The sequence below is a fragment of the Drosophila pseudoobscura genome, chromosome 2 (assembly GCF_009870125.1).
Source record: "Drosophila pseudoobscura strain MV-25-SWS-2005 chromosome 2, UCI_Dpse_MV25, whole genome shotgun sequence".
NCBI classification, from domain to species: Eukaryota; Metazoa; Arthropoda; class Insecta; order Diptera; family Drosophilidae; genus Drosophila; species Drosophila pseudoobscura.
The window spans coordinates 11,720,332-11,745,857 of NC_046679.1; the positions used below are offsets into that span (position 1 = coordinate 11,720,332).

At 44.7% G+C, this 25,526-nt stretch overlaps 1 protein-coding gene across 1 annotated transcript; it reads right to left on the bottom strand.

Moving 5' to 3' along the window:
• Positions 1 to 9,743: 9,743 nt before the first annotated feature.
• beat-Vb (beaten path Vb) lies at positions 9,744 to 24,645 on the bottom strand. Its single transcript, XM_001358479.5, has 7 exons — positions 24,425 to 24,645; positions 21,388 to 21,697; positions 16,115 to 16,268; positions 12,904 to 13,112; positions 10,834 to 10,967; positions 10,444 to 10,765; positions 9,744 to 10,236 (listed from the first exon to the last, which is right to left on the bottom strand). Exons 2-7 carry the CDS (start codon positions 21,434 to 21,436, stop codon positions 10,037 to 10,039), a joined length of 1,068 nt encoding a protein of 355 aa, XP_001358516.5. The 5' UTR covers positions 21,437 to 21,697; positions 24,425 to 24,645; the 3' UTR covers positions 9,744 to 10,036.
• Between the last annotated feature and the right edge of the window lie 881 nt (positions 24,646 to 25,526).

Consider the following 25,526-nt stretch of genomic DNA (forward strand, 5'->3'; position numbering starts at 1 on the left):
AATGTGGCGCAGGTGAGCAGCGTGCCACAGACACACGAACAGGCACAGGTGATTGTGCAGCGTCGATGCTGGATAGTAGTAGGTGGTCGACGGTCGATGGAAGATGGTAGAGTGGGCGTTTGCACTACTTCAAAAAGTAATTGTTTGCGATTTGGAGAGTGTGGCGTGTGTCAGGAGCTGGAACAGGAACTGGAGTGGGCGTGCCGTGCCAGTGGCTGGGATTGGGATTGGGATTGGGTTTGGGGACATGGATTGGGATGCAGTCGTCCAGCACCAGGATGGCGAGACTCTTGAGACATTTGAGTGGCCGCTTGGGCTGCTGTGGGCTGGGTGCGGGCTGCTGCGGAGAATTAGTAGGAGTAGGAGGAGCCAACGATGACAGCAAACGAGTTCCAGTTAAAGCTGCCCCCGAACCGCCTTGGGGCATAGTTCTGACTCTGATTCTGACTCTGACTATTACTCCAACTCCAACTCCAGCTCTCCCTCTCTGTCTGTCGGTCTGTCTGTCTATGCTTCTTTCTCTGTCTCTTGCTCTGTTCGTGTCCCTGTCTCCTGCCCTGTTACTGTCTCTGGCAGTGACTTTCGTTTTAGAAACGAGTTTATTTGCAGTCGAAATATGTCCCCAGACGGCAACAATAGCAATTAGTTCATTGTCAATAGTTGGCTCGTTGAAAATTTCAACTCTGGCAAGGACAATTGCCACCCGTCAGCGGGTGGGTGTGCTGTGGGTAGTGGGGCAGCGGTGTAGTGGGGGGTGGGGGGACAAATTTAACTAAATTGTAATCGGAATATGCGCATGCAAATGGCATTAGCCTGAAATGCAAATTACTTTACGGCATGCCAGTTGCCAGGGCAGACGAAGGATGCCAACAATGACGATGTCTAGCAGGACAAGGACAACGGCCACGACGATGATGGGGCTGCTGATGCTGATGAGGATGTTGCTGTCGAGGAATAGGTTAAGCGCTCTGCCTCTCGGCCTGGTTGCAGTCAAATTGCAAGCGATTAAGTGAAGTAAGCTAATTAATTTTGCATTGTGTGCCATCCAGGAGTTGACCCCCATCTCTGTCTCCTGTCCCTGTCTCTGTCTGTCTCTCTCTGTCGCTGAATGGGCACCACTATCCGATAGGAACTCATATACATTCTCACGGAAATTGGGAATCCTTTGTGAAAGGCCCATCGTCTGTTTACTTTTCATTAATTGAGTTGGCAAAAGTCGGCCATAATTTCGATGTGCCTGTCGCGCCTGCCGGCCATTAAACAATACGACAATCCCAAAGAGTGGCCGGGCCTGGCCTTCGCCAGTGCTGCCATGGTGCCGCGCCACAAAACCCCAGCCTACCCCACTCCACGCCTCCCCTCCTTGTGCCACGTTAATGATGTCGTTGAGTGTCTTGGTGGCAATTGCGCAAACTTTATATTATCGGCCCTGACATGGCCCGAAGTGCATTTCCCCGCTGAAAATCCTTTTATTTCCGCAGTAATTTTATGTATTCCCATTCGGGAGCGGGAATATCGCGAGTTAAGGTTAACTTGTCTTCCAATCGATATTGCACTTCTGCTCTGATTGTCCAGTCCGTCCGTCTGTGATAATGCCCTTTGGGATGGCAATGGCGATGTCGATGTCGATGCCGTTGCATTTGCCGATGGCTTAATGTGCAATTATCCAGTGAAAACTTGTTAATTTTGCGTATTGTTGCCTGCTTAAGACAAGGCCCTGGCCAAAATGTTCATAATCCAATAATTGCGAATAGCTTGTTATTATTTTGAAACACACACACACACACGACTATGGAATTTCAATTTTCAGTCCGTGTTTTGCTTAATTACAAGTTGTAATTTCCTAATTGAGTTGCTCCAGTGCCCACACATTCCGCCTCCTACATTCGGCTCGTGTGGCTTTGACTTGCCTTATCCATGGCTCTGTTATTGCTAACCATGTTTATCGAATTCATTGGCTCTTCTATGACATCGGTGCTTCCAACTGTTGAAGTTCCTTTGACGCATAAGCATGTCCTGTCCGTTGAGCTTGAAGACATTTATGCAGATGGAGATGAAGATGGTTTTTCCTAATTGCAGAAGTGCTTTACAATTTCCTCTTTATTCTCCAAGCTGTCAATTTACATTCTCTTGGAGATTTGTGTTTAATGTCAGAACAAGATTATACTTTATGCTCAAACTCGTATCTGTAGTGGTGTGCTAAACACTCACTTTTCCAACTTTCAACATTGACTTATTTCCATTGGTTGCTCATCGGTTGCATAGCACCCACTGGTTTCACAAGCCAAATATTGATGGACATTAATCCTCGTTGCTAACGACAATTGAGATTATAGCCAGGAGCCTTCTAAGAGGAAGGTTAGACGCATCTAAATCATGGAACGCCTGGAGAAAACTAGCAACAATTCCGTTGGAAACTGCCGGGCTTATTCGGCATCTCCCACTCCACATTAAAGAATACGATTTCTCTGTGGTTCGATTTTAATTTAGGGCCTTACTGTTCTATGATTTAAGGTATAAAGATGCAGGGCGTGGCCGTAAAGGACAAGAAATGCGCGTTTGACCACGATTTTGCCTATGTGTAAGAAAAGGGCGAGGTAGGTATGAACTGAGACCACAATTATATAAATATCTTAAGAGCCATTAGAACAAGAGCATTAGCTCCAAACAATTGCAAAGCCATACCCTAATATTTACGTCGCTTATTTTAAAATATTTTTATTATTTTTCCCTACGCGTTTATCCCCAGATGCATACTTCTGTAGATAATACAAGTGCAGTCGTAATTTTTCCCTTCCGAACCGAGATACCCCAACAACGAAATAAAAAATATACTCGCATCAAAGTGAGCAATTAGCTGAGCTGATCCCTGCTCCGGGCAGGTCCTTGGAGCTTTGGTTGGTACCTGGAGGGTTTGCCGAATGGATTCTGATTTAATTCTTTTTTCCTGACATATGGCATACAGCGAATTTCCGCTTCATTACACCCGCAAACAACTTTGGGAGTGGGGGAGGGACTGGGACTGGGACAGAGAGCAGAGGAGCTCTGGCCTTTTTCTGGGTTTTTTCCTGCACTCGGATTCGCATTCGCATTTGCTGAGGTTGTTTTTGCCATTTGATTGGCAAACCAGCAAAAATGAAATGGAAGAGAATGCAAGAGGGCAAGAAAGGCGAAGAAATGTAACGAAAAGAAATGAATGAAACGGTTTCTACGGCATTTGTGTAACCAAGCATAAAGATGCTCCCAAGAAAGTGGGTGGGCATATGCATAGTGGGGGGTGGGTGTGGGTGTGGGTGTTGGGTGCTGGCTGGGTGTTGGCTGGGTCGCGCCCAAGACGACAAATTGAGCGAATGGATGACAATTTCGATTTGTGTTGTAAAAACTGCAGTAAAATGCAAAAAACATCAAGCAATACTCGTAGAACGGAATGGAAGGGGAAATTGCAAAAGCACCATGCGGCTAACCCCCACAACAAAACACAACACAACAAACAACACCCATAAAAGAGAAGGAAAGTATAGCTGCGGACCGGAAACTTTGGATACCCTTGCGGACATATCATTTCTCGGGCTGCAGTATTCGTACGATAACTGGTCCGATATTGCCCAGGGTATTATCTGCTCTGAAAGTTTAGGCATACACCAAATTCGCAAATAATTATTATCAACAATCAAATCTTGGAAAGAAGATATTTCTCACTGCCATGTGTCGTAGGAATTTTGATTAAATTTGAATACAATTTTTGGAAAGACCAGTGCAGAGTTATACGACTGATTCTTCTTATCACGCAATAATGGGATAAACTTCTGATCGAAAACGACATGCCCTGATAGGGTATTCAAAGACACAGCCAGATTGTGGTATAGAAAGGGGGGAGGGAGGGGGCTGGCCACTCTCGCATGTGCATAAACATTCGCTTGTTATATGTTTAACTTTTTCGAGGAGCAGAAAAAACATTTTTATAGAGTTTTGTTTTCATTTTATTTGCCATGTTTGTTTATTTTTATTTGCCGCTCGTTGCCATTGCCGTTGTCGTCGTTGTCGATGTCCTTCCTAGCCCCGATCCTGATGCTAGGGGTATCCGCACTGCTCCTGGTGTTTCACTATCTTTTTAGCTATTTTTCTTATATTTTGTAAATTTTTTGTTTGCTCTGCTTGTTACGTTTGCACATTATGCTGTCTTGCTGCCGACCGGCCCCAGCCCCAGCCCCAGCCCCAGCCCCACCCCGGCCCCGGACATTGCCGTGCCATGTCCTGGCTGCTCGTTTCTTTCCTTGGAGATTGGAGACGTATCCTTTTTGCTGTTGTTGCTGCAGCAAATGAAAAATAAGCTTTGAAAACATTTTGTGCCATTTAAAGAACAACATTTCGCTATTGTCCCCTTGTTTGTCTTATATTACAAGTTCTGGTCACCCGAAATGCTGGGCATCCTTGTCCAATTTGATTTTTATACGACGTTTTTTCTGTGTCACAGATGAAATGAGTTTCTCGGCTCTTTTCCAGTTGATGTGCTTAATGGTGTTTGCTTTTACAACTTTCCATTCTGCAGTTGTTCTTTGGCCGCACATTTATGCTAATCTCTGTGTCATCCACATACTCGTACATCTATACATATCTATACTTTGGAGTATATGCGCCATCCATCTACAATAGATGAAAAGCTCTTCTTAATGATGGAAGATACTCTCAGATCTGAGAGAACGGGAAATGGGCGATGGGAGATGCGAGATGCGAGATGGAAACCAAAGGAACAGGCATTCACTTTGCTGCTCAGTTGCTTTTAGTGTAATTAAAAATGCAGTCTACAAATCTTTTACCATTCGCGCCCTCTCTTTCTCACACGTCTCTTTTGGCCTGGTCTCTTTCTGCTCGTTGGTTACTCTCTTATGCATTTCCTTTTGGCTTCTGGCTCTGGTTCTGGCTCTGGGTCTGGATTCTGGCTCTGGTCCGTTGTGGTTTGTCGGGCGAACCTTTTGGCTGCCATTAGCAGGATTTCCTTTAAAGGACTTTAAGACGCACAAGTGAAAATGATTTAATTTACCGCATTTCGCAATTAAATGCGAGTCCTTGAAATGGACATGGGGCACGGACCACGGGCCACGGGCGTGGCATGGCGTGGCATGGCGTGGGCTGAGCGAAACACTAATTGCATTTTTTTCACGCCATTTTCTGTGGATAAAGGGATTTGGTTTTCCTTGGCGCCTGCAACTGACTACGCTGATTGCAGGCACTGGAGGAACACGACCAGTAGGAGATGGAGGACCGGGGCTCAAACTTAATTAAGCCCCAATGCCAATTGCCTACGGCCATGGGAGACTTTATGGGTGGGCCCTATGTGGGTTCTGGTTCTGATTCAGGATGTGGGCTTAGCCGGGTGAATGCAGCAGTGCAGCATCTTTAATAAAGCGTGGCCGAAGCCGAAGCCAACTTGGCCGCAGGTAATGGCAATCCCGATGACAATTTTTAGTTGCTGCCATGAAAACATTTCAATTGCGGTTGCCAGGTTGGCAGGCGTCGCCAGCGCTGTTGTCCTGCCGGAAGTCGTTGCGCCTGATTGCCAGGACCAGTCCGGACAACAGCTGAAAGCAAAGCGAATAAAGTCAATTCAAGTAAATGCTTTCCCACTTTGGTATCACCTCGCTTTGGCTCCCTCCCCTAAGTTGGCGCAGCACCGGCTATAATCATCATTGCTGTTGTTCCTGCCAGAACACTTTCCGTTTCATTTCAGCGGGCTCGAGTTCTCTGGCTCGAGTTTCGAGCAGGAGCTGCAGTTGAACTTTAACAACAACCAGGTATTTACAGCAATTTGCTGGAGTTAGTTTCCGTCTATTTTTGATCAAAGGACCAACCACTTCTTCTTGGAAAGTTGGTATTTTAGATTCCATGAAGAACAGAGTAATAGACTTATTATGGTATCATTCGTAAGATTAGGGGCTTTAATTGCTCATCATTGAACACGATGTTCCAGTCCTGTAGCCATGTCTCTGTGGCCAGAAGATTTTATTCTAGGATATACTGGGAAGTGTTGTAGAAAAAATAAAGACATGGAAAATTTGACAAAGCAAAATGTAAGCCATAGGTGAAATATTTATATTTATTAAAAGAAGTAAAAATAACATGTGTGTAATTTGCATGTTTTATATCTAAAAGAAACTAAAAAACACTTAGAAAAACATTGTTTTTACAAAATATAAAATGTTTTCATAGTCCAAAAAAGTTGTTATTATTCTTTTCACGCCTACACATAGGTTTTTTACCTTTACTTTAAAGTGTGCAAACATAAATCAACTTACAAAAACCAAGATCACTTGAAAATTACTGAAAATAAAACATGGTCAAGGGTCCATACTATTTTTCACACTACTGTATGTCAAATATTGATCAGATGGTACGACGAGTGCATTAAAAATAGGTTGTACTTAAGTTGTATACTGGTATTCCACCTACCATGGAAACGATCCATCTGCGAGGGTACTTAATGTTTCGGACCCCTTTTCCTGTTGTGTTTGAGGAGCTTTAGATGTAGATGGAATTCTCGATGCACGATGCCCGATGCCCGATGTCCGATTACGAGGACACTCTGTTACACATCATTCTCCCTTGGAATGGTTCATTAGCTGCACTCGCTAGAGAAATGTGCTGCCAAAGCAAATTGTATGCAATCTCGGCATCAGCATCAGCACCAGGCAGCTAAAGGGCTAGAGCTAGAGGGCACAATTTTTCTTCTCCCTCTTCTCTGACATCGATGCTTCTGTGCGGCTTGAATAAATAATGGCCATATGTCTTGCACGGTGATGCCGATGCCCCGACGGATGCGTTCGTCTTTAAGACGCTCAATTTTCATTTCGGGCCAAGCCATTTCGCTTGATCCCTGGCCTGGCCAGAGCATACGTGTTCCATAGGCTACTGTTTTTTTTGGCATAAAGCTGGCATAAATGCATTAAAAACAATAAATGTGCAAAGTAGAGCGGCGCTGAAATGCTCGTAAAGTGGACCAAGCTAGACAAGAAGCCAGCCAGGATGTGCTGGCACTCGGCAACGGTCCTCTCGGTGCACCCGCCCCGCCACGGTCATTGCAAATTAATGGCCTTCAAAGTGGTTAAGCAGGAGGAGATGCAGCTCGTTGGACACTCGCTAGCCGGACGCCAGGAGTTCATTGAGTTCACAAAGAGCAGCAGCAAATTTTATGAGTTTCCACGGTAAAATAAGAAATTTTGCACAAAATAATATTACCCAAGCAGAAGGAATGGGAGAAAGAGAGTGCACAGAGAGAGAGAGAGAGACTCTGAGAGACAGAGACGAGTAGTTGGCAACGGGGAATGGGACATGGATGGACCGGGGGCAGACTGCTGCTGCCTCTGCTTTTGCTTTTGCTTTTGCTGCCTTTTTCCGTGTTGCCATTAAGTGCAAAAGGATTTTCATTCTTATGCGCATCCTGTGCATAATACACCAGACTCGGCACACGCAAAACTCATTGCCATTGTGTGTATCTGTGTGCGAGTATCTCTCTCTGCATCTTTCCATCTGTGTGTGTGTGTATGCGCAAGGATATGCCAATTTATTGCACACACGAGTGCATTAGAGTGCCACAGTCCTTGCCCATCTCCCTGCCTGCTTAGCTCTCTCTCTCTCTCTCGCCCTCCCTCTTTCTATCTCTGGGCTCGCTTGTGTCCCTCTGCCTCTGTCTTGGTCTGCCCCCAATGCTGGGGCAAAGTTTTTGTGTTCATTTGGCGATTGCGGCTGCTGCATGTCTGGCAGAAATTACTTAATCCTTGCGGTCTTCTGGAGCAGCAAGTGCATTCTGTCCACTGCTCCACTGTCCACTTGTCTGCCCTCTTCCCGTCCGTCCGTTTCATTTACCCATTTACCCATTAAAGCAATTGTAATTGGCATTTGTTGCTATTTAAGCGGCAGGCCGAATCATTTCCTGTAAGGGCTCCCCTTAAAGTCCAGAAAGAGTTTTTCTCGAATGGCCCCCCGGAGTGCCAGGTCCAGGTCCACCTACTGATGACTGGCCCCATCTTAGCGCCTTTAAATATTTGCAGGAACTGGCCTTCTGCTCCTGCTGTTTTATTGCCCCACGAGACGGGCAGCGGAATCCTTTCCTCGCCGCTGCACTCGCATTCGTTCTCCTTTCAACCCTTCCTTTCGCCAGCCCACCACCCTGCTGATGCAGCAGCAGCCAGGAGGATGCCAAGAGGATGCCAGGAGGATAACAGGAGGATAGCAAGAGGCAGAAAGCGAGCCTGACGGAGAGCGCAACCGTCGGTCCACGTCGGAGATTACAAATAAATTATCGCTTAATAGCCTTTTTACTGTTGTTGTTGTTTTTGTCGGTGCTGCGGGGCAGTTCTACTGCTTCCTGCCCCACCCCCACCCCCCGCAACTTTGATCCTTAATTTTTATATGACAGAGTGTGGGAGCCCTAACGTTTCCACTAGTCTACTGATGGACAACTCAATCCCGAGATACTTCTCCATTCTGTTTGCAGGTGAATAAGTTAGTTGACCACTAAAAGAGGGTTTCAGAATGACTTTAGCCAGATTCCACAAAGAGGTAATCCCAGAGTATTCTATACGTTGATGAATGATCTATGTGATAGCGCATAAACAAATTGGCAGTATCACAGAGCTATGGAAAAGGATCTTATCCATCTTGGCGATTGTTTGGACAATTTCTGATGCACAGTCTCAATCATCACTTTCAGATGTACATATGTCTATATATATAAATATGTATATCTACATAGATGGACATGTCTCAGTGACCACTGTTTTATATTCTCAGCATTAAATGCCATTTACCGACCGTGGTGCAAAGCCGTCTAGAAGTCTACAAAAATAGGGCCCAATAATGCATCAAAAAGGAAAATGAAAACTGAAAAATAATAAGATAAGCCAGAGGATTGCCCAGGGATTGAGAGGATGGGTGGATGGTTTATTGTTCGATTTTTTCCTGGCAAACAGAAATCAATCTCAGTGCGTCAAGGGACGTAAATGATATGCAATGCGAGATGGTGTCGGGGTATCTTCTATCAACACTATGAGACATGAAATTGAGGACCATAAAAAGTTAGCTTTTAAGCGTTTTGTGAACAAAATCTATTGGCTGTGGCTGTGCAATACTACTGAGTTTTGAGATTGGCGTTGTTCGACCTGTACGAATAATTGAATCCGACAACACATACAGCAGCAGGCTGTCCTAAATACAGGTAGTACAAGGAGTACGCCCAAGAAGCTCAACTTTGTTGTCGAGTGTTGCGGAAGCCTGGATGGGGATGCTTGGATACTGGGTGCCACACGGGCGGGCGGCGTCCCGACAAGGCCCCTACACTTGTTGTCGGCTGCCATTTTCACAGCCACAAACTTGCGTATGCAAAGGGGAATTGCAATTGAATTCATTGAATTCGATTTAAAAACGAAATGAAAACGAGACGAACGATTCAGGCCGGGGCGATGCCAGAGCAGGCCAGGGAAATGGCAAGGCAATGGCGATGGCGATGTATGGGTGTGGCACACACACATAGCTGCCGGGCCCCGAGGCACGCGAGGCATGTACTCACTCCAAACAAAAAACAAAAATACGAAATTCAAATGAAACAACAAAAGAAAAAACAATCCGAAAAAATTGGAACCCAACAACATATTTAACGGCACTTTTGCGGTTGTCTGAAAGGATGGATGGGCGGGCGTGTGGAAATCGTGGGCGTGCCTGGAAATGTGCTTACAAAAAAACAGACGAAATCATTTGTTTGGTTGCATGTTTATTGATGATGTTTCGTTTGTTCTTACAATACCATTGCATACTTAGAGGCTATTTACAGGGTTCGCTTGCCTTGGCTTAAGTTACAGGTCTTCCCACTTCATGTAATTATTTGTTGTTACTCAGTGACATTTATTACAATTATACATACAAATTACATATGTTTTCCTTTTGTTTTTTGTAAATTCTCACGTGCATTTCAGTTGCTTAGAGCTATAAAATGGTTGAAACAAACGCAACAAAAACCGGAAAATAACAGAAAGTCCATTCCGCACTACGGCCAGCAGGGGCTTCTACTCGCACTCGCACTCGCACACGCACTCGTCGACGCCATTTTGTAGCGCGCCGACTTCCGTGCGCCATATTGAAATGTCAGTGGCGTCAAGAGTCGCGCTGCGGTTGCCGCAACCGCAGACGCCATCACCAGGAGCAGCAGCTGCTGCAATTGTATGCTGTGTCCACCACGAGTGGCAACTGCAACACAGAGCGAAAGAGACAGAGAGAGAAAGAGAGAGAAATTGTATTAATTTGTGTTGAAAATTGTCCAAATATGTCTGTCCGCATGTCAGTGTCCGTTAAAAATATATTTATTTTTAATTAGCGGCCACTGCAATTGCGGTCGAGTGCATTAAGAGAGGTCGCCCGCAGAGGCGAAGGAGGAGGACTGGAAGGGCCACCCACCCGATCTCGAGTTGATCAGCTTTTGGTTCTTCAGGTCGATGTCATCCCGGAAGAGCTGCGCGTACATGCTCGCCTCTCGCTGCAGTTGCGGATACCTGTCGATCTCGGCCACACATCGCAGCTCGAGGCCGAGCCGGGCCGGGGAGATGGTGCGCTTCTGCTGCGGCTGTTGCTGACGCTGTAGCATCAGCTGTTGCAGCTGTGCCTGGTGGAAGCGCGGCTCGTTGGCGTAGAAGTTCAGCTGGGACACGATGCGCCGCAGATTGTAATCGTGGGCGGCAATCGTGGTCTCAATGCTGGGCAGGAGATCCACCAGCGAAACCTATTTAATTTTGAAGAAAAAAACTTGGTTAAAGCATATGTAATCATAGAGAGATGAGTGGTCCATACCTTCACTCCATTGATGTACCACGCAATCCGCGTGAATAGGCTGGAGAAGTCCGTACTGCAATTCACCTGAACAAAGTCGTCGAATCGATACATGGAGTGAAAGCTGCTGATAAGGGGATTGTTCTGAGGAAGAGCTGCAAGGGAGAACATTTATATATTAATATTAAATCCTATAAATCTGCTGAAGAGTGGAATGCCCTCTAAATCATCTAAGAAGTCTGATATGCTTATGGTATCCTTGGCCTACTTATTGTTTCCCGCAACTGAAGTTATCCCAACTTTTGGGACTGACAAGTATAGCTCTTGTTTTCTCCTTTCAAAAGCCAACCTTGTGAAAAGGATTGGAGATTTTTCGACAGCAAGGGGGTTATGGGATATGTGCTTTTCAAAAATGGATATTCTTTGTTGAGCATAAGAAGTGTAAGGGGGCAAAGGTAGGGGATTTCGAACTACTGAAGTGGCACAAAATGAAAGAGAAGGCTTTGCGATTTTAGTTTTATTTATTCCAGATATTTCATTGGGAAGGGAGAAAAGCTTAAACGATGCAGGGTTAGGAGTGAGGTGAGGATTTCAAGGCGTTGTTATCAGGTTCAAGGAAAAGGAGGAGCACATCCCACATCTCTTTTATGATTATTGGATCTCTATGAATATTCAATATTTAGATGTTGCACAAGTAGCTCTTCAGTCTGTTTATGTATTCAGTAAAGTGCCTCTTCAATCTAGTCGCAAAAGATCCATTACTTCAGCTACATCTTTAAGTAAACGTATTCCCATCGCACAGAGTGACTGGAGGACAGATGATTTCTTCTCTGGCTGAGTGCATCGCAGTTATTTCCTTAGCTAATTTTAAACGCACATTACACATGCAAATGGCGCACCTTTGTTGCTGCCGTTGTTCTTGTTCTCGCTGTTTGGCTGTGTTTGTGTTGCGAAACTTCTCTATTTGCTTTTGATAAATTTTTAAAAATATTTTAGCAACAGTGGAGCAGCAGAGCCTGAAGCAGACGCGGGAGCAACACAGAGGCAGTGCTCTGCTGCCCCCCATCTACAAGATATTTATTCTATATCAGCGGAAAAATAGATGATCATAAAACACATGCAGAGAAGCATCCTGCATGTTTGTGTATGGCTGTGGGTTGTTCCGCGAGGTTGTGGGAGGGAAAAGTAAAAGCGAGAATAAAATAAAGAACATAACAGAGAGGAAGGCAACACGCACATGCAGCAGGGGCAGGGACAGGAGCAGCAGCAGGAGCAGGACCAGTAGCAGTAGCAGAAGTGAGCCAGGCGGGTGGGCCCTGGCGGAGTTGCCTGATGAGGAGCCAGAGCCGGCAGGAGGCGGAGGCGGAGGCAGTGGCGGAGCTTTTCATTTTAGCGATATCCTTTTTAAGCATAAAGTGCTGCCGTAAATCACAGAGCCGCACAGACACACACACACAGTCAGGAGCAGTGGAAGGAGCCGTAGGTTCCTGTGCGCTGTGTCCGTGTCCATGTCGAGGCGGGCGTGTATCTGAGTGGGAGTATGCTCGCTGTACGGATGCGAATCACATGCATCTCTTGGTTACATTTTATGAACGCTCGCTGTTCCTTTCGCGAGCACATCCTGCCTGCCTGCCTGCCTGGCTGCCTGGTTGCCTTGCAGCTTATCCTGTGCGTGTGCACTCCCCCCGCAGTGGCAGCCACTTTGCCAGCTCGTCATATATGCAAACGGCCCTGCTCTGCATGTTCCTTGCAGTTTTCTTCCCGTGTTGTTTACTATTAAAATATCACGGAAATTACACATTTTACTCTGCTTATGCAATGCAGAGCAAAGGCAGTGCCTGTAGTGGCAGTGGCAGCCCTGAACGTGTGCCCGGAATGGGAATGGGAATGGAAACGAGGTAATGGTAACGAAGAGTAAGCCTGCGGCGTAAAATATTTACATGATACACTCCCACATAAGATTCATACTCGTACTCGTACTCGTCCTCGTCCTCGTATGTAGGTGAGTCAGTCCTTAATTTAAGACTAACAATTGAAACAGCATTTCATTAGTCAGCAAGTGCTGGAATCCTCGAATCAACTTCCACTTACCCTCTACGCTCATGTTGGCATCGCGTGCAGTTAACTGGAAGTGGGGCGCATCGCCGGACACTTCGCACCTGTAGACTCCGGACGATTTGATGCCCAATAAATTAAGCTCCACGCGACACGAGGATTCATTGCATTCGTTGCCGTCATCGATCAGCTGCACACCGTCCACCGCGAATGGTATATATGTGGGTGGCGTAAGTGGCGAGTATCTACAAGTATGGACAAGAAATGAAGAGTGAGCGAGGATGGAAGATGTTCTAGCAGAGTAGCAAAGTGGCCGCAAATTGCAGCAAGTCCGTTTCCCCTGCCTCCCCTGCCTCATCCAAGGCCCACTGATAATCTGCAGATGTGTGTCGTAGGCTTGGGTTAAAAGCTTTCAAAGCCATCAACGAAAACTGGCCAGGAAATGGAGAGAATCGTTTCTTTTTCCCTTTCTCTTCTCTTCCCGTCCCTCCAGCCCTTTCCCTCGCCCAGACAAGTGGCTTACATGCACTCAACCTTAACTGATTGCCAATGTGGGTCTGATGTGGAAATGGACATGGGCATGGGCATGGGCATCCCTTTAATTTGTTTTGTATTGTGGATTGATGCTCATTAATCCCACAAATGCCTCAAAACATGTAAAAAGAGAAATCCGCAACAAAAAGTGTTCAAGTGGAAAACTTGTCCAACACTAAAGCACACACATTGAGGCATGCAGAGAGCTATCAAGTGGGTCTCCCCCAGGCCTTGCGGCACATAAATAAAAGCACCCCAAGCATTGAGAAAAAGCGTTGCCTACTTTTGTGCGCTGCTGTAGTGTTGATAAGTCGCCTTTGTGTGCTACTTGTTAATAGCCACGACAGGGGATGGGGCAGTGGACGGGCCGGGTGCTGGTTGCGCATTATTTGCGGCTTAGGCGGTAACTGCGGCAGCAAATCAACAAATTTGATAAGCAATATAAACGGCAGCCGCTGTCCCAGTGCCTGTGCCAGCCCCATTCCCTGTGCCAAAAGCGCCTCGTTACAAGGGGATTTGTGTGAGGGGACAGAGGCGAATGGACAGATTCTTTCTTTGGGAATAAAGTAAAAAACCAAAATATACATTACATTAATTTTACTAGGGAAAACCTTCTGCAGAGGGAATAACTGGCCAAGGCCAAATCTGGCTAGGGGCTAGAGAGACGTTTGCTTTATATACTCCCGACCAGCACTAACTTAAACAAAGCCAACAAATTTTTGTAAACATTTTTTCCATGTTTGATTCAACTGAAAATCACTTGAATATTTTTCACTTGAAATTGCTCACAAATTCATGGCAAAAGTATCCGAAGTTCCACAGAAATGTTTCACGCTGATTTCAAATTTTTTTCTTTGAATTCCGATTCTATTCTGGGCTATTCGAATCATTTTTTCTTTCTAAAAAGGCATGTAACAAATTCATGAGTGTTTTCAGCGAATTTTCATTACAAAATAAATGGGGTCATTAATAGAAAGATTAAAAAACAAATTTTAATGATAGGAAATACTTTCGAATAGTTTTTCCTTTCGCAATATTCTTAATAATTTTCATTGACAAGTAATTCCACAAAAAAGTAACCAAAAGTTTGAACAAATATTTAAGTTTCTCGGCGAACTTTTGCTGCTCTTTGTTGGGAGCTCTTCTGGCACTGTTTGCTTTAATTTGCATTTGGCTGGCGAGTGCAAGTGGAATTGCAATTTGCCTTCAGTTGACTTTTACGTGCTGCTGTCTAATTAAAACTTTCTCCCGCCCTCGTCCTAACCTTAGCCCCCTGGCGCTTGCTAACTGTTCCGCTTTCCTTCGCTTCCTCCATCTGTATATCAGTATCTGCCTTTGTATCTGTATCTGTATCTGTGTGTTCTCCGTTTTGTCCCTATACCCATACAGTTGTGCTGCAAGTATGTGAGGGCGGATATCAGGGAGCTGCTCATTTTTAATTAAGCAAAACGCGAAGCACCCACTTGAGATTTTTCATTACTCTGCCCCAGGCATGTGCATGAGGCATGTGCCTCCCCACTGGCAAAGAGGCATTCAAAGAGAGAGAATAATGATGGCTTGCCACTTGTTGTGGCCGACTTGAGGTCGAATGACCATTTAATCATCATATTTGGCCTGCTCGGACAAAATATCTGGCCAGGTTGGGTCTTTTGGCCAATTAATTTGTTGTTTGTCTCGCTGCAAACGATGTGTGCATAAATAATAAATGCCGTGAGTGGGGAAGGGCTCAAGAGGTAGGTCTGCGAAAGCACATGCCCGCCTAGGATGAGGAGCTGATGCGGAGGAGGAGGTGACCAAACATTTAAATTAATTTGCCAACACAAATTAATTTATTTAATAATTAATGGAGCAAGAAAGTCTGCAGCAGTGCCAGACAATGAACATATTTCTGTGGAATATGCGTACTCGTACAATATATGTGGGTATACTCGCACACCCCCATGCAAAAGCATTCTGAGGCAAACCCCTGACTGTGCCACGGATGCCACATGCATCTGACAGCTGCGCCCTGGAATAAATATCATAAATTATGGCCAAAACAGTGCGTCAAAAAACTATACGACGCATGTAAAAAATACAACATTTTAGCAACAAATTTAGCAATTTAATGAAACTTATTGCTCGACTTGTTTGATTGTAATAATAATTTCTCAATTCTCCACTACATATTTTACTTAAATTTATGATAATAATTCATGAATTAGTAATTTAAATTACACGGACTATGTAAATGTTTTAAAATTAGTATGATTTGTGGCGTTCAATTTATATTTTCGTGTTTCATATTTGTCAATCATTTGGTTTTAGTTAATAAAAACACATTAACGATTACTAAATATTTAATAGCTATTCTTTTCACTGTTCAACAATTGAAAAATATTGGCAGGGATTGCAATAATTGTGTGGGAAAAGATTAAAGCAACAGATTTGCAAGCCACAAATAAATAATATATACAAAATTAACGCGAAAAACCGTTTTAACGAACTAAGAACTAATTTTCATTAAAATCATTGAATAAATCCATTAAATAAATCCCTTCTAAGAATATGCTTAAAATATTCGATTAAAATATGTCATTAATTATCCTATGCTGCTATAGTTCTATAACGCACTGTATTTGTAACACATGCATAGGCCAGAGCACGTCTGCACACACAACGCCCCAATGCCCCAATACCCCAATATGCCATTTTGATGCTGCTGCGTACTTACCTAAAAAACTCCTTTCCGTTTTTGTACCACTTAACCGAATTTAACGTGTGACCACTTATGTCATAGCTGCAGGATAATGTCACGTTATCACGAAAATCAACAATTTGTGGCACATTGATGTCAGTCACACGTAGACACTGAATGCGTCGCACAACTGCCGCACGCCAGCAACCGAGCAGCAGAGCATCAGAGCATGGACCCAGACGGTGGCAGAGCGGGGCCGAGGAGAGCAGAGCAGAGCAGAGAGGAGCAGAGAAGGTTAGTGCCATGCAACGAGATGAAAAACGTCAGATAAAATGATGAGAAATGCCATAAAAATATGGAATACACGTATACGTATACAAAAAGTAAATCAGAAAATCAAAAAATCAGACAACCGAAACCGAAAATGGAAAATGTTTTGCATTCGTCTGCTTTAAATTGAGGCATTAAGCCAGTCCAAGCCGAGCAGCACTTGGTCTCGATGGCATGTCAGAGATTGCCGAGCAATAAAAAGATATATATAATTTGGTATGTATATTTTTTTAAAACCAGCAAAAGAAAAAGGAAAATTGGGAGGGGGCGGGTATTGTGTAAGCTTTGATCGGAGTCTGAGAGTGCTTACTTTGATTGTTGTCTATAAAATCAGATAAGAGGATACATATATTGACAATCTGTTAGATTAAATCTCTAACTAGTTCTCTAACTAATCTAATAATTATGTTATCTTTTCTCCATTCATGGTCGCAAACTGGTAATTATTTGGAATGGTACATTTTAATCTCATCAGCAGCACAAGAAGAAAATGTTAAATATTAAAGTAGTCAGAGAAAACAGACAGACTAACAGGGAACTGAGAACAATGGAAAGCGACGCACAACTCCTAATTGAATGAACTTGTAGAAATGCTCAGCTCTAACTCTGAGACGGGCAGAGTCTGGGGCAACTACAGATGCAACAAAAACCAGCTAAACGGTGCCACCAACAAAAGCAGCAGCCGGCAGTGCAGCAAGAAGAAAAAGGACAAACCGCGAGCTGGTTTTTACAATTTGCGGAACGTTCTTAAGTGCAAACAGACAGAGCGAGAGAAAAAAGGAAATGCCGGAAAAAATGGTTAATATCATTAGCTGCAATGGGTTCTGCTGTTGCTGCTGCTGTGGCAGCGGTTAGGTGTTTTTCCTGCCTCTTATTGCTCCGAAGGCCCTTCGCGTTTTTCCTGGAAGAAGTTGCTGGTGGAAATTTCCATAATCCGGGCCCAGTCTTGCTGCAGTTGAAGTTGCAACTGCATTGCACGAGCCCAGTGCCGCATGATAAGCAAGCAATCCCGGAGACGAAAGCAAGTGGATGCCGACAGCCGACAACTTGTGCATAATTTCACCAAATCGCATTAGGTAACAGCAACAGAGGCAGCAACAGTTGACGCAGTGGCAACTGCAACTGCAACTGCAACACTCGTGAATTTAATTTGTCGCCGTTTACAGTTGAAATAACTTGCAAGGATGCCAAAAGTTGCGATTGCCAAAGGCAGCTTACTCGAGTATTTATTTTCGTTTTTCGCCACCACTACCACTGCCGACAACCATTTCGAATTGTTGGCTATCCCTATCCAGAGAGCTGTTTGATTGCAGAACATCGGGATTTGTCAGATGCAGGGGCAGAGGAGCAGACGAAACTTGCTTGAACTTTCCATAGACAAACAGACAAAAGTGCCTAGCGGTCGCAGCGATTGCAGCCTGATTTCGATTCTGATCCTGACATGAGTCCTTTGAAGCATGTCAAAGCAGTAGACGAACAACGAAAGCAACAGCAACAGCAGCAGCAGCAGCGACAGCAGCAACAAGGACGACAATGGAAAACACATTTGCAAATGGCAGCGGCAACCGCAGCTTAATGACAGGCTTTCCAGCAGTTCTCCAGCAGAGGAAAAGCAAAAGGAAAACTTCACCTGCGCGGCCAAAGGCACGTCCTGGGCTCGGCTGCGGCTCTCGTTCGAGTGTATGTCGGTGTGTACCTATGCAAACAAATGCCGTGTCTTTGCGTGTATATGTAAATAATAAAAATAAGTACATCAAATACAGACAAACGAAACTTTTTTGCACGGCAATCAACGCACTTGAGTGAACTTTGCTGCCTAACAACCAGAACCGGAGACGTAGACGTGGGTGGGACGTAGACAGGGACACGGACGTAGTCTGGAACAGAGACTGACTTAGACGCAGGGACAGAACCAGAACCAGAGACAGAGACAGCTACGGCAACACATCAATTTGTTGTGGCGGCTCTAGTTTCTCTCTTTCTCTTTCTCTCTCCCTATCCCAGTGTCTCTCTGTCTGTGTCTGCCTGCACGTTTCGTCTTGCTCGTCTGACTCTGGCGCAGCTGTTCGCTTGCGGTCTGGAAACCCCCTCGAACCCACTCAACCAAAGCCGATATCTTTGCCATCTCTAATGAAAGTCAAGGAGCAAAAAGGAATAGCTGTTCAGAGCTATACTCGTGAGAAGATTCAGTGGGATCCCCCAACTCAAATCCAGAATCAACGATCGTTTGCTTCTCGCATCGATCGAAGCCTAACAGATTCGTATAGAAATGTGTGATGAGATATAGTGTGTTTGAGTCAAGGAGATTACAAGAGGTCCCAGTTGGCAAAGAAGCCAATGATTTGTTGCGTGTATTCTTTGTAGAAAGAGTCTGCATTAGCTGTAGGAGATTGACTTCAAAGTTTCGTGATATAAAGATCTCTGCCCAAGAGCTGACCCTGGATTTTTAATCAGCTTCAGCGCTGAGGGTGCTTACCACTATCTACGAGCAAAGATGTCTTTCGGAACAGAATCCTCCTATTTTTGCCCGCTTTTTCCCTTAGCCATAAGCGGGACAACATTATTTTTGCCCATACTATGAGGCTTCAGCTCAAATCCGCTTTAAACATTTGCCGCCGACGATAAACGCTCGAACAGACAAATCTGCACTGGCCCACTGGAGAAGGAAAATGAAAGCAGCTGTGGGAAGGTGGGAACAAGGAGACCAGGCCAGGCGTCTATAATTTGCATACAAATGCGGGGCCAACGAGAACGACAACGACAACGACAAGTAGGAGACTTCAAGTCCATGGCAGGGTTTGTTTGGATTGGGTTCGCTTCGGTTTGGTTTGGGCAGGGGAGGGCGTGGCTGGGATTGGAGTTTGTTTTAGTTTGGTCGGGGGCAAGTTGCGTTGGATGCGCTGCGGCAAACAAACACAAATAAAGATGCTAATCTCAGCCAGAAGCGGAAGCAGCAGCAGAGACAGCACCAGCAGAGGCAACAAAAAATCGAGCATCTAAACGAGCAACATGAGCAGGGCAAGTGGGGCAGCAAAAAGCATGGCTCCGTTGCCGTTGCCGTTGCCGTTGCCCGGACAACTACTGTGCTGAGATTCCTTAGCTGATGCGGAGCTTTTGTTGTTTCTGGTTGGTTTTTTTGTTCAAATCCCATTTGGTATGCAGCCGAAGCCGGATCGGAAGACCTGAATCGGGAGCTAAATCGGGAGCGGAGCTACGCAAACGCGTGAAAGTTTAAAGTTGATTTGGCTCTGACTTCGACTTTGACTTCGAGTTCGACTTGCGGCTTGGATTTGGCAAGAGGATTTGTCGGCATTGTCTGCCGCTGCCTGGCATCATATTAGTGTCAGTTCTGGCCCATGACAGTCGAAACTCTTATAGTTTCCCCGGGAGGTACTTTGCATCCTCCGTTCAAGTGTAATTTGTGTGTGCAAACAAGGCGGAGACATCGTTTCGTTTACGCCGGGGAGCCGGGGAGCCTCGGAGCCGGCTCATAACGCACACTTACTAAAATTGAAGACACTTGTAAAATCGGCAATTTGTTTAAATAAACTTTATGGCTCTCGAAGCGGGTGAGCGAGTGCCTGCCCCGCAAATATTTATTTTCTTTATAGCAGGCAATGGCCTCAGCCCCCACCCCCAGTCCCAGTCCCCGTCCCCGTCTGTGTTTGCTGTGAATTTTCAGAGCGTCTATAAATTTAAGAAAAGTGCAAATAAAATATAGCGAGAGACACTTATATTTTCACAGTTTTCCTGCTCTTCATACTAGGGTGTGTGTGTGTGCGTGGGGAAAATCCTTTAAGGCGTACTCCGCAATGGAATTGTCGCATTTATGTTTGGTTTATGCAAATTTGTTGACTGTCGGGGCATTTGTCCTTGTCCTTGCCAGTGGAGAATTCTCTCCCCAAACAATGCATGGCATAAAAAGCGAAAACTGTGGACATTTTGTGCATCGTTTGTTGACACATTTCCTTGGTAATGAATATGGTTTGCATAGATAATGAGTTCCATAAATGGAAAATTTAATGGGAAAAAGAATCAATAAAAAAATATATTTTTAACCAGCTCAAAAGAGCACAGTTTTATCACAAAATTCAAGCAGATGAAAGCCCTTTTCAATTTCCATTTTCTGCATTCATTTTCTCGTTTTGCATAACAATTTTGTTCCCTTCTCTTGCCTATCATTTCAGCTGGAATTATATGTAAATTCTCAATTACCCATGTAATTTACGCACAGCGAATGAGTTCAATGAAATCTATTTTCTCCGAATGTCTCATCCTCAAATATCACTCATCCGCAGCGTGGGACAGCCAGAGGCAGGACAGACAACTCTACTCCAAGTCAAGGACAGGCGAAGGACAGGGGAGAAAAAACACTTGGCTTATCTGCGGCAGACGCATAAAAGCTAATTGAAATTATTATTTTTATTTGCGATGCGGAATTCAGCTCGTTTCTTTCCCTTCATTGGGCCATAATTAAAAGTGTATTTAAAAAACAATTTCGGTGGCATAAAATTAACATAAATTGATGTGGTTAAGGTCGGGTCGGGTCGGGTCAGATCAGGTTGGTTCTGGGTCGTGGCGGGTCGGAGGCGGCGACACCCAGACAAACACATTTATTGCTATGCTAATTTCGAGTTTCAGTTGAGCGCCAAGTTCGGGTCACACGGCGGCCAAATGCACAATGGCGACGAGCGGAAACGGAAATGCCTAAATGACTTTCCATCGTGCTGGTGTGTGTGAGCGGGTGTTGGTGTGCAGCCACAAAGTTGCCGACATCGTGGACTGTGTCGTAAAAAAGGTTTGGTACGGCTTGTGAAAGGATTAAAAGCAAAAGGCAATAAAATGAAAAGTTTCAAATATTTTCATTATTATAACCGGCTTGGCTCGGACCAGCTCCAGCCCTGGCCCTGGCCTGTCCCGTCCCAGACTAGGGGCTGGGCTGGGAGCTTGGTCTGGCTGCGGCTTTAACTTGGACTTACCCAGGAGCATGTGGACGCTCAGCTGCAGCAGCCACCGGCCATAGTCCATTGTGGTGGTCGCCTTTTAAATTCCTTGTTGCTCTCAGGCCGTTCGTCCTGGCCCCGAGGAATGGGAATGGGGCGGAGAATCCAGCCAGAAACTTTGCTCTTTGGCCACACTCAATGGCCGGCCATATTTTCTATTAGTACAAACTTTTTGAAGCCAACTTTTCGCCCTACGCGCCGCTCATGATTACACAGGCGGCCGTATATCTACATACATATAGTTCCGATATCGATAAATGCCATTGACAGGTCAGCGGCCAATGAGCTAGAAAAATAAATGGAGAATCCTTGTTACAAAAAGAAAGAAGAGCTCGTGTTTTTTTTTGCTTTTTGTTTTAAGGTTATTAAATTTGAAAACTTTTTTGGCGTCAAAGTCCAAAGAACATTCATCTCCGCTTGCTCTCTCTCTCTCTCTCTCTTACACACACTCTATATCTCTCTCTTTCTTGCTGCCGCACGTGTCTGACTTTTAAAAAGTTTCGGTTTTGCTTTTATATTAAACTTCCTTCTTCTATTTTTTGCTGGCTCCATTCTGTTTGGCCACTGCATTTGTTTATTGTCATTGTCAGCGTTATTTAAACGTTGACAGTTTCCAAAATTTCCCATGGTCGAACAGCAGCAACAAGAACAACAATCTACAAAAGCGGAAAAAATACAAAAATTGTGCAGACAGTGCTTTTGTTGGTGTTGCTACAACTTTGTCTGCCTTAGCCAGAAGCCAAAAACTCCCCATGGCTGCCCTGCCCCACTTTGTGATCCAGGCCCAGGCCCAGGTCCAGTCTCAGGTTCAGGCTGAGTCCCAGACACATCCGAGTCTGAGTCCGAGGTCAGGGCGCTTCGGGCTTTGTGGCACAAAGTCCTTTAATGCTCTAATCAAATTGTGGCTTCTTTTTTGTGCGCCCATATCCCCGTGCCCCGCCCCCTCTTTGCGGAGGTTGCCCCTTGTTAATGTGGCTGTTATTGTTGCTGTTGCTGATGCTGTCGTCATTGTTTTGGTTTCATTGACGCGTTTATTAAAATTACCGTGGAAAACTTTTGCTGCGGAACGGCACTTTATTTTTAATAACGGAGCAGACAGACGATCCATGGAAATGGAAGTGGTATGGGGCACAAGCGGATGTTTGCTTCTAAAAATATCCGTTTAATTTCGCTCGAGCCCGAATAATTTACGATTCAGGGCTAGGGCGGGGAAGGAAGGAAGCCCAGACGGTCGGACGGAAGGAAGGAATAAACACAAGTGAATGGGTTAAATATTTGATTATTTGGCCAAGTTCAAATCAATGTGAATGTAACTTTCAATAAATGTAATCTAAATTGGCCCTTGTTTAAGGATTTTAGTTCTGAATGCCTTCTTTTTGTACTGAACAGAATACAAATATTGTACATGATAGCTAGAAATATTGAAATATTGAGTAAATATTGTGGGAAATTAACTTAAAAACAATTTATTTGTTTAAGGCAAAATCGTTTAGTTCTGTATTATTCCAATTTTGACTTACACCTCAGTCAGAGATCGCTTACAAAAGACGGGACTCCAACAAAGAAGGAGTGTGAGCAGAGGAAGCAGAGGAATATGAAACTAATGAAACAAGAAAAACAAATACCTACATATGTATCATAAACGTTTATTTTGGCATGTATGTCTATAAAATATTTTAGTGAAATGAGTGTACATTTACGAATCTATAAAAAGGTTATACAAACAAAGTTGAATGTCCGTTGCTCAGCTTTTTCTAATACGAGTATGCCAACCATATCAATCACCATAGTCGAGACCAATTTGGCCAGCAACAAATCAACTCGTTGGAGTGTCAATGTCAGATATAAAGTTTGGCCAAATTGCCTTGTTCCGAGTCGTTGTTCGGAGCCATATGCGAAGAGAGTTTGGCCAACTGCTAATTGAATAATTTGAGTGCAGTTTCGGCATCATCATTTGAGCCATGGAATGTGTGTCTGTCAGAGAAATCGAGCCAAGTCTGCTTTTGGACGACAATAAAAATATTTAGACAGCAATATGATTTGCAATTCAAATGCATTTCCCAGAACACCCAGAGCGACCACACATATGCGCATGCACATGCATCCGAAAAATGCCTTGCAAGACAGATAACAAAACGAAATCAAATCAAATGCAGAATATCCTTTTCACATTGCAGTTACAGCCTGACAACAATCTACTCTGTCGGAGAGGCTGTCGAATGTCTCAATGACAGTTTTCCAATTTTAATTCTCTGACAATTGTTTTGGTCTGACTTCCTGCACAGGCCTGCAGGCGCTCCAATCTCTCGAGTCTCGAGTCTCTCGTCTTGCAATTATAATGAAAATATCAAATTAATGGCAATATCGACATGTTCAGAGTGGCTTCAATTGGCATTTCCACTTCTACTGCCAATTTTAGTGCCAGTTGCAGCAGCAATTGCATTTGCCCTTTCCTTTGTTGGGCTTATCAATTTGCTCTCAATTTGTTGTACGTTAACATGGCGTATACGCAACATGTTTCCAATCAAAGGAGACAATGTCAAGCACACACTCACAGCAACACACTCGTGCAGCAGTAGACAGAAATGGAGCGCACAAACAGGGACACACAGATACACACGCATACACCGTGTGAGAGACTTAAACAGCTCTGCTTGGAGCCGAGTTAATTACTTAATGGCAATGTAATGTATACACATACATAATTAACAAACATTTCATTGACTGGCTTAAATGACACACACTCTCGTGCACCCTCCCTCCCTCACACAAACACACACACACACACACAGACATCTAAAACCTACACAGAGTATGTCACACGGTTCTGCTGGCTCTTGAAATATTTATGAGTTTTGTGCATCAGCAACAGTCAGTTGGCTCTGACTCTGGCTCTGCTTGTGGTTGCTGGCGCTGTTGCTGTTTTTCAATGGCTCCATTTGCATAAATGCATAATTTCACAAACACACACCAACAAACACATTCGCACACAAACACACATTATCGGACATACTTGTACGATCATACAGCTCTATGAGTTTATAGCTTTATTTAACTGCCATTTGGTTTTGGTGGACCGGTTTGACGCTTTTTTCGTTGTCGCTTAGAAAACCGAACCGAGCCGCTCCGCTTCGTACCGCTCTGCACCGCGCCGCTGCGTAGAGTGGCAACTCTTTGATGCCGTGGACATGGTTGGCAGACCATTGCCGGCGGAGTGCCGCCGTCTCGCTGAGGCTGCTGGAGCAGCTTCGTTTCCGCTCGTTCATCCCCAAAGCTGCCGAATGTCCTGGGCGCGCCTTCTGCTGCTAGTCCTCTCTTTGCTCTATTTCTTTGTCGCTTTGTAGCCTTTGTAGCTACTGTTGGCGTTTCCAGCTGTTAAGTTAACAGAGTGGAGAGTTATTAACAGACTGTTTTTGAGCAGCAACAGCAAGCAGAGCATGTTATAAAATGGATGCTGTAACGAAGCAGTATTTTATGGTTATGTTATGTTAAATGGTTGTGGCTCCAAGTAGAGCTCCAGTAGAGTAATGGCATAGCAGAAGGGCTCGATTCCAAATCGAAATCTCTAAAAATACATAATAGGCGAATCCGAGTTTGGGATCAATACTTTATACAGCCGGAGGTCTACTCAATTACTCAATTTACGAGCATCATGGCTTCATTTTGACTTCGATATCGTTTCGATTGAAATGTTACCAACTTTTTCCGACCTAACCTGTTTATATGCATTATTTCGAAGTTTGTGCCCTTGTTCAGCCTGGCTAAATCTCTTCATTTAAGCTTCGACCTTAGCTTCTTAGCGCGTGGCAGGTTCAACTGCAGCATTAACGGGCGGCGGCCTTGTGCATCCAAGTAGACAATTGAAAAATAACCAGAAAACCGCGATTCCTCCCTCTTGCGGCTCTGAAATCCTATTAGCCACATGTCTGTCTCTTTTGGACGGGAAAATGCATCGCTTAAGCTGCAGCGGAAAAGAAATGGAATTCCGCTGGCAAGCGGCAAGCCGCTTAGTTTCTTATCGATTTCATTTGTTGTGCTTGGCCTGGGCCCGGGAACGGGCCCGGGGGCAGGCAGGGCAAGGGTTTCCAGGCTGGGAAACGGCTGCAGTTATCAGT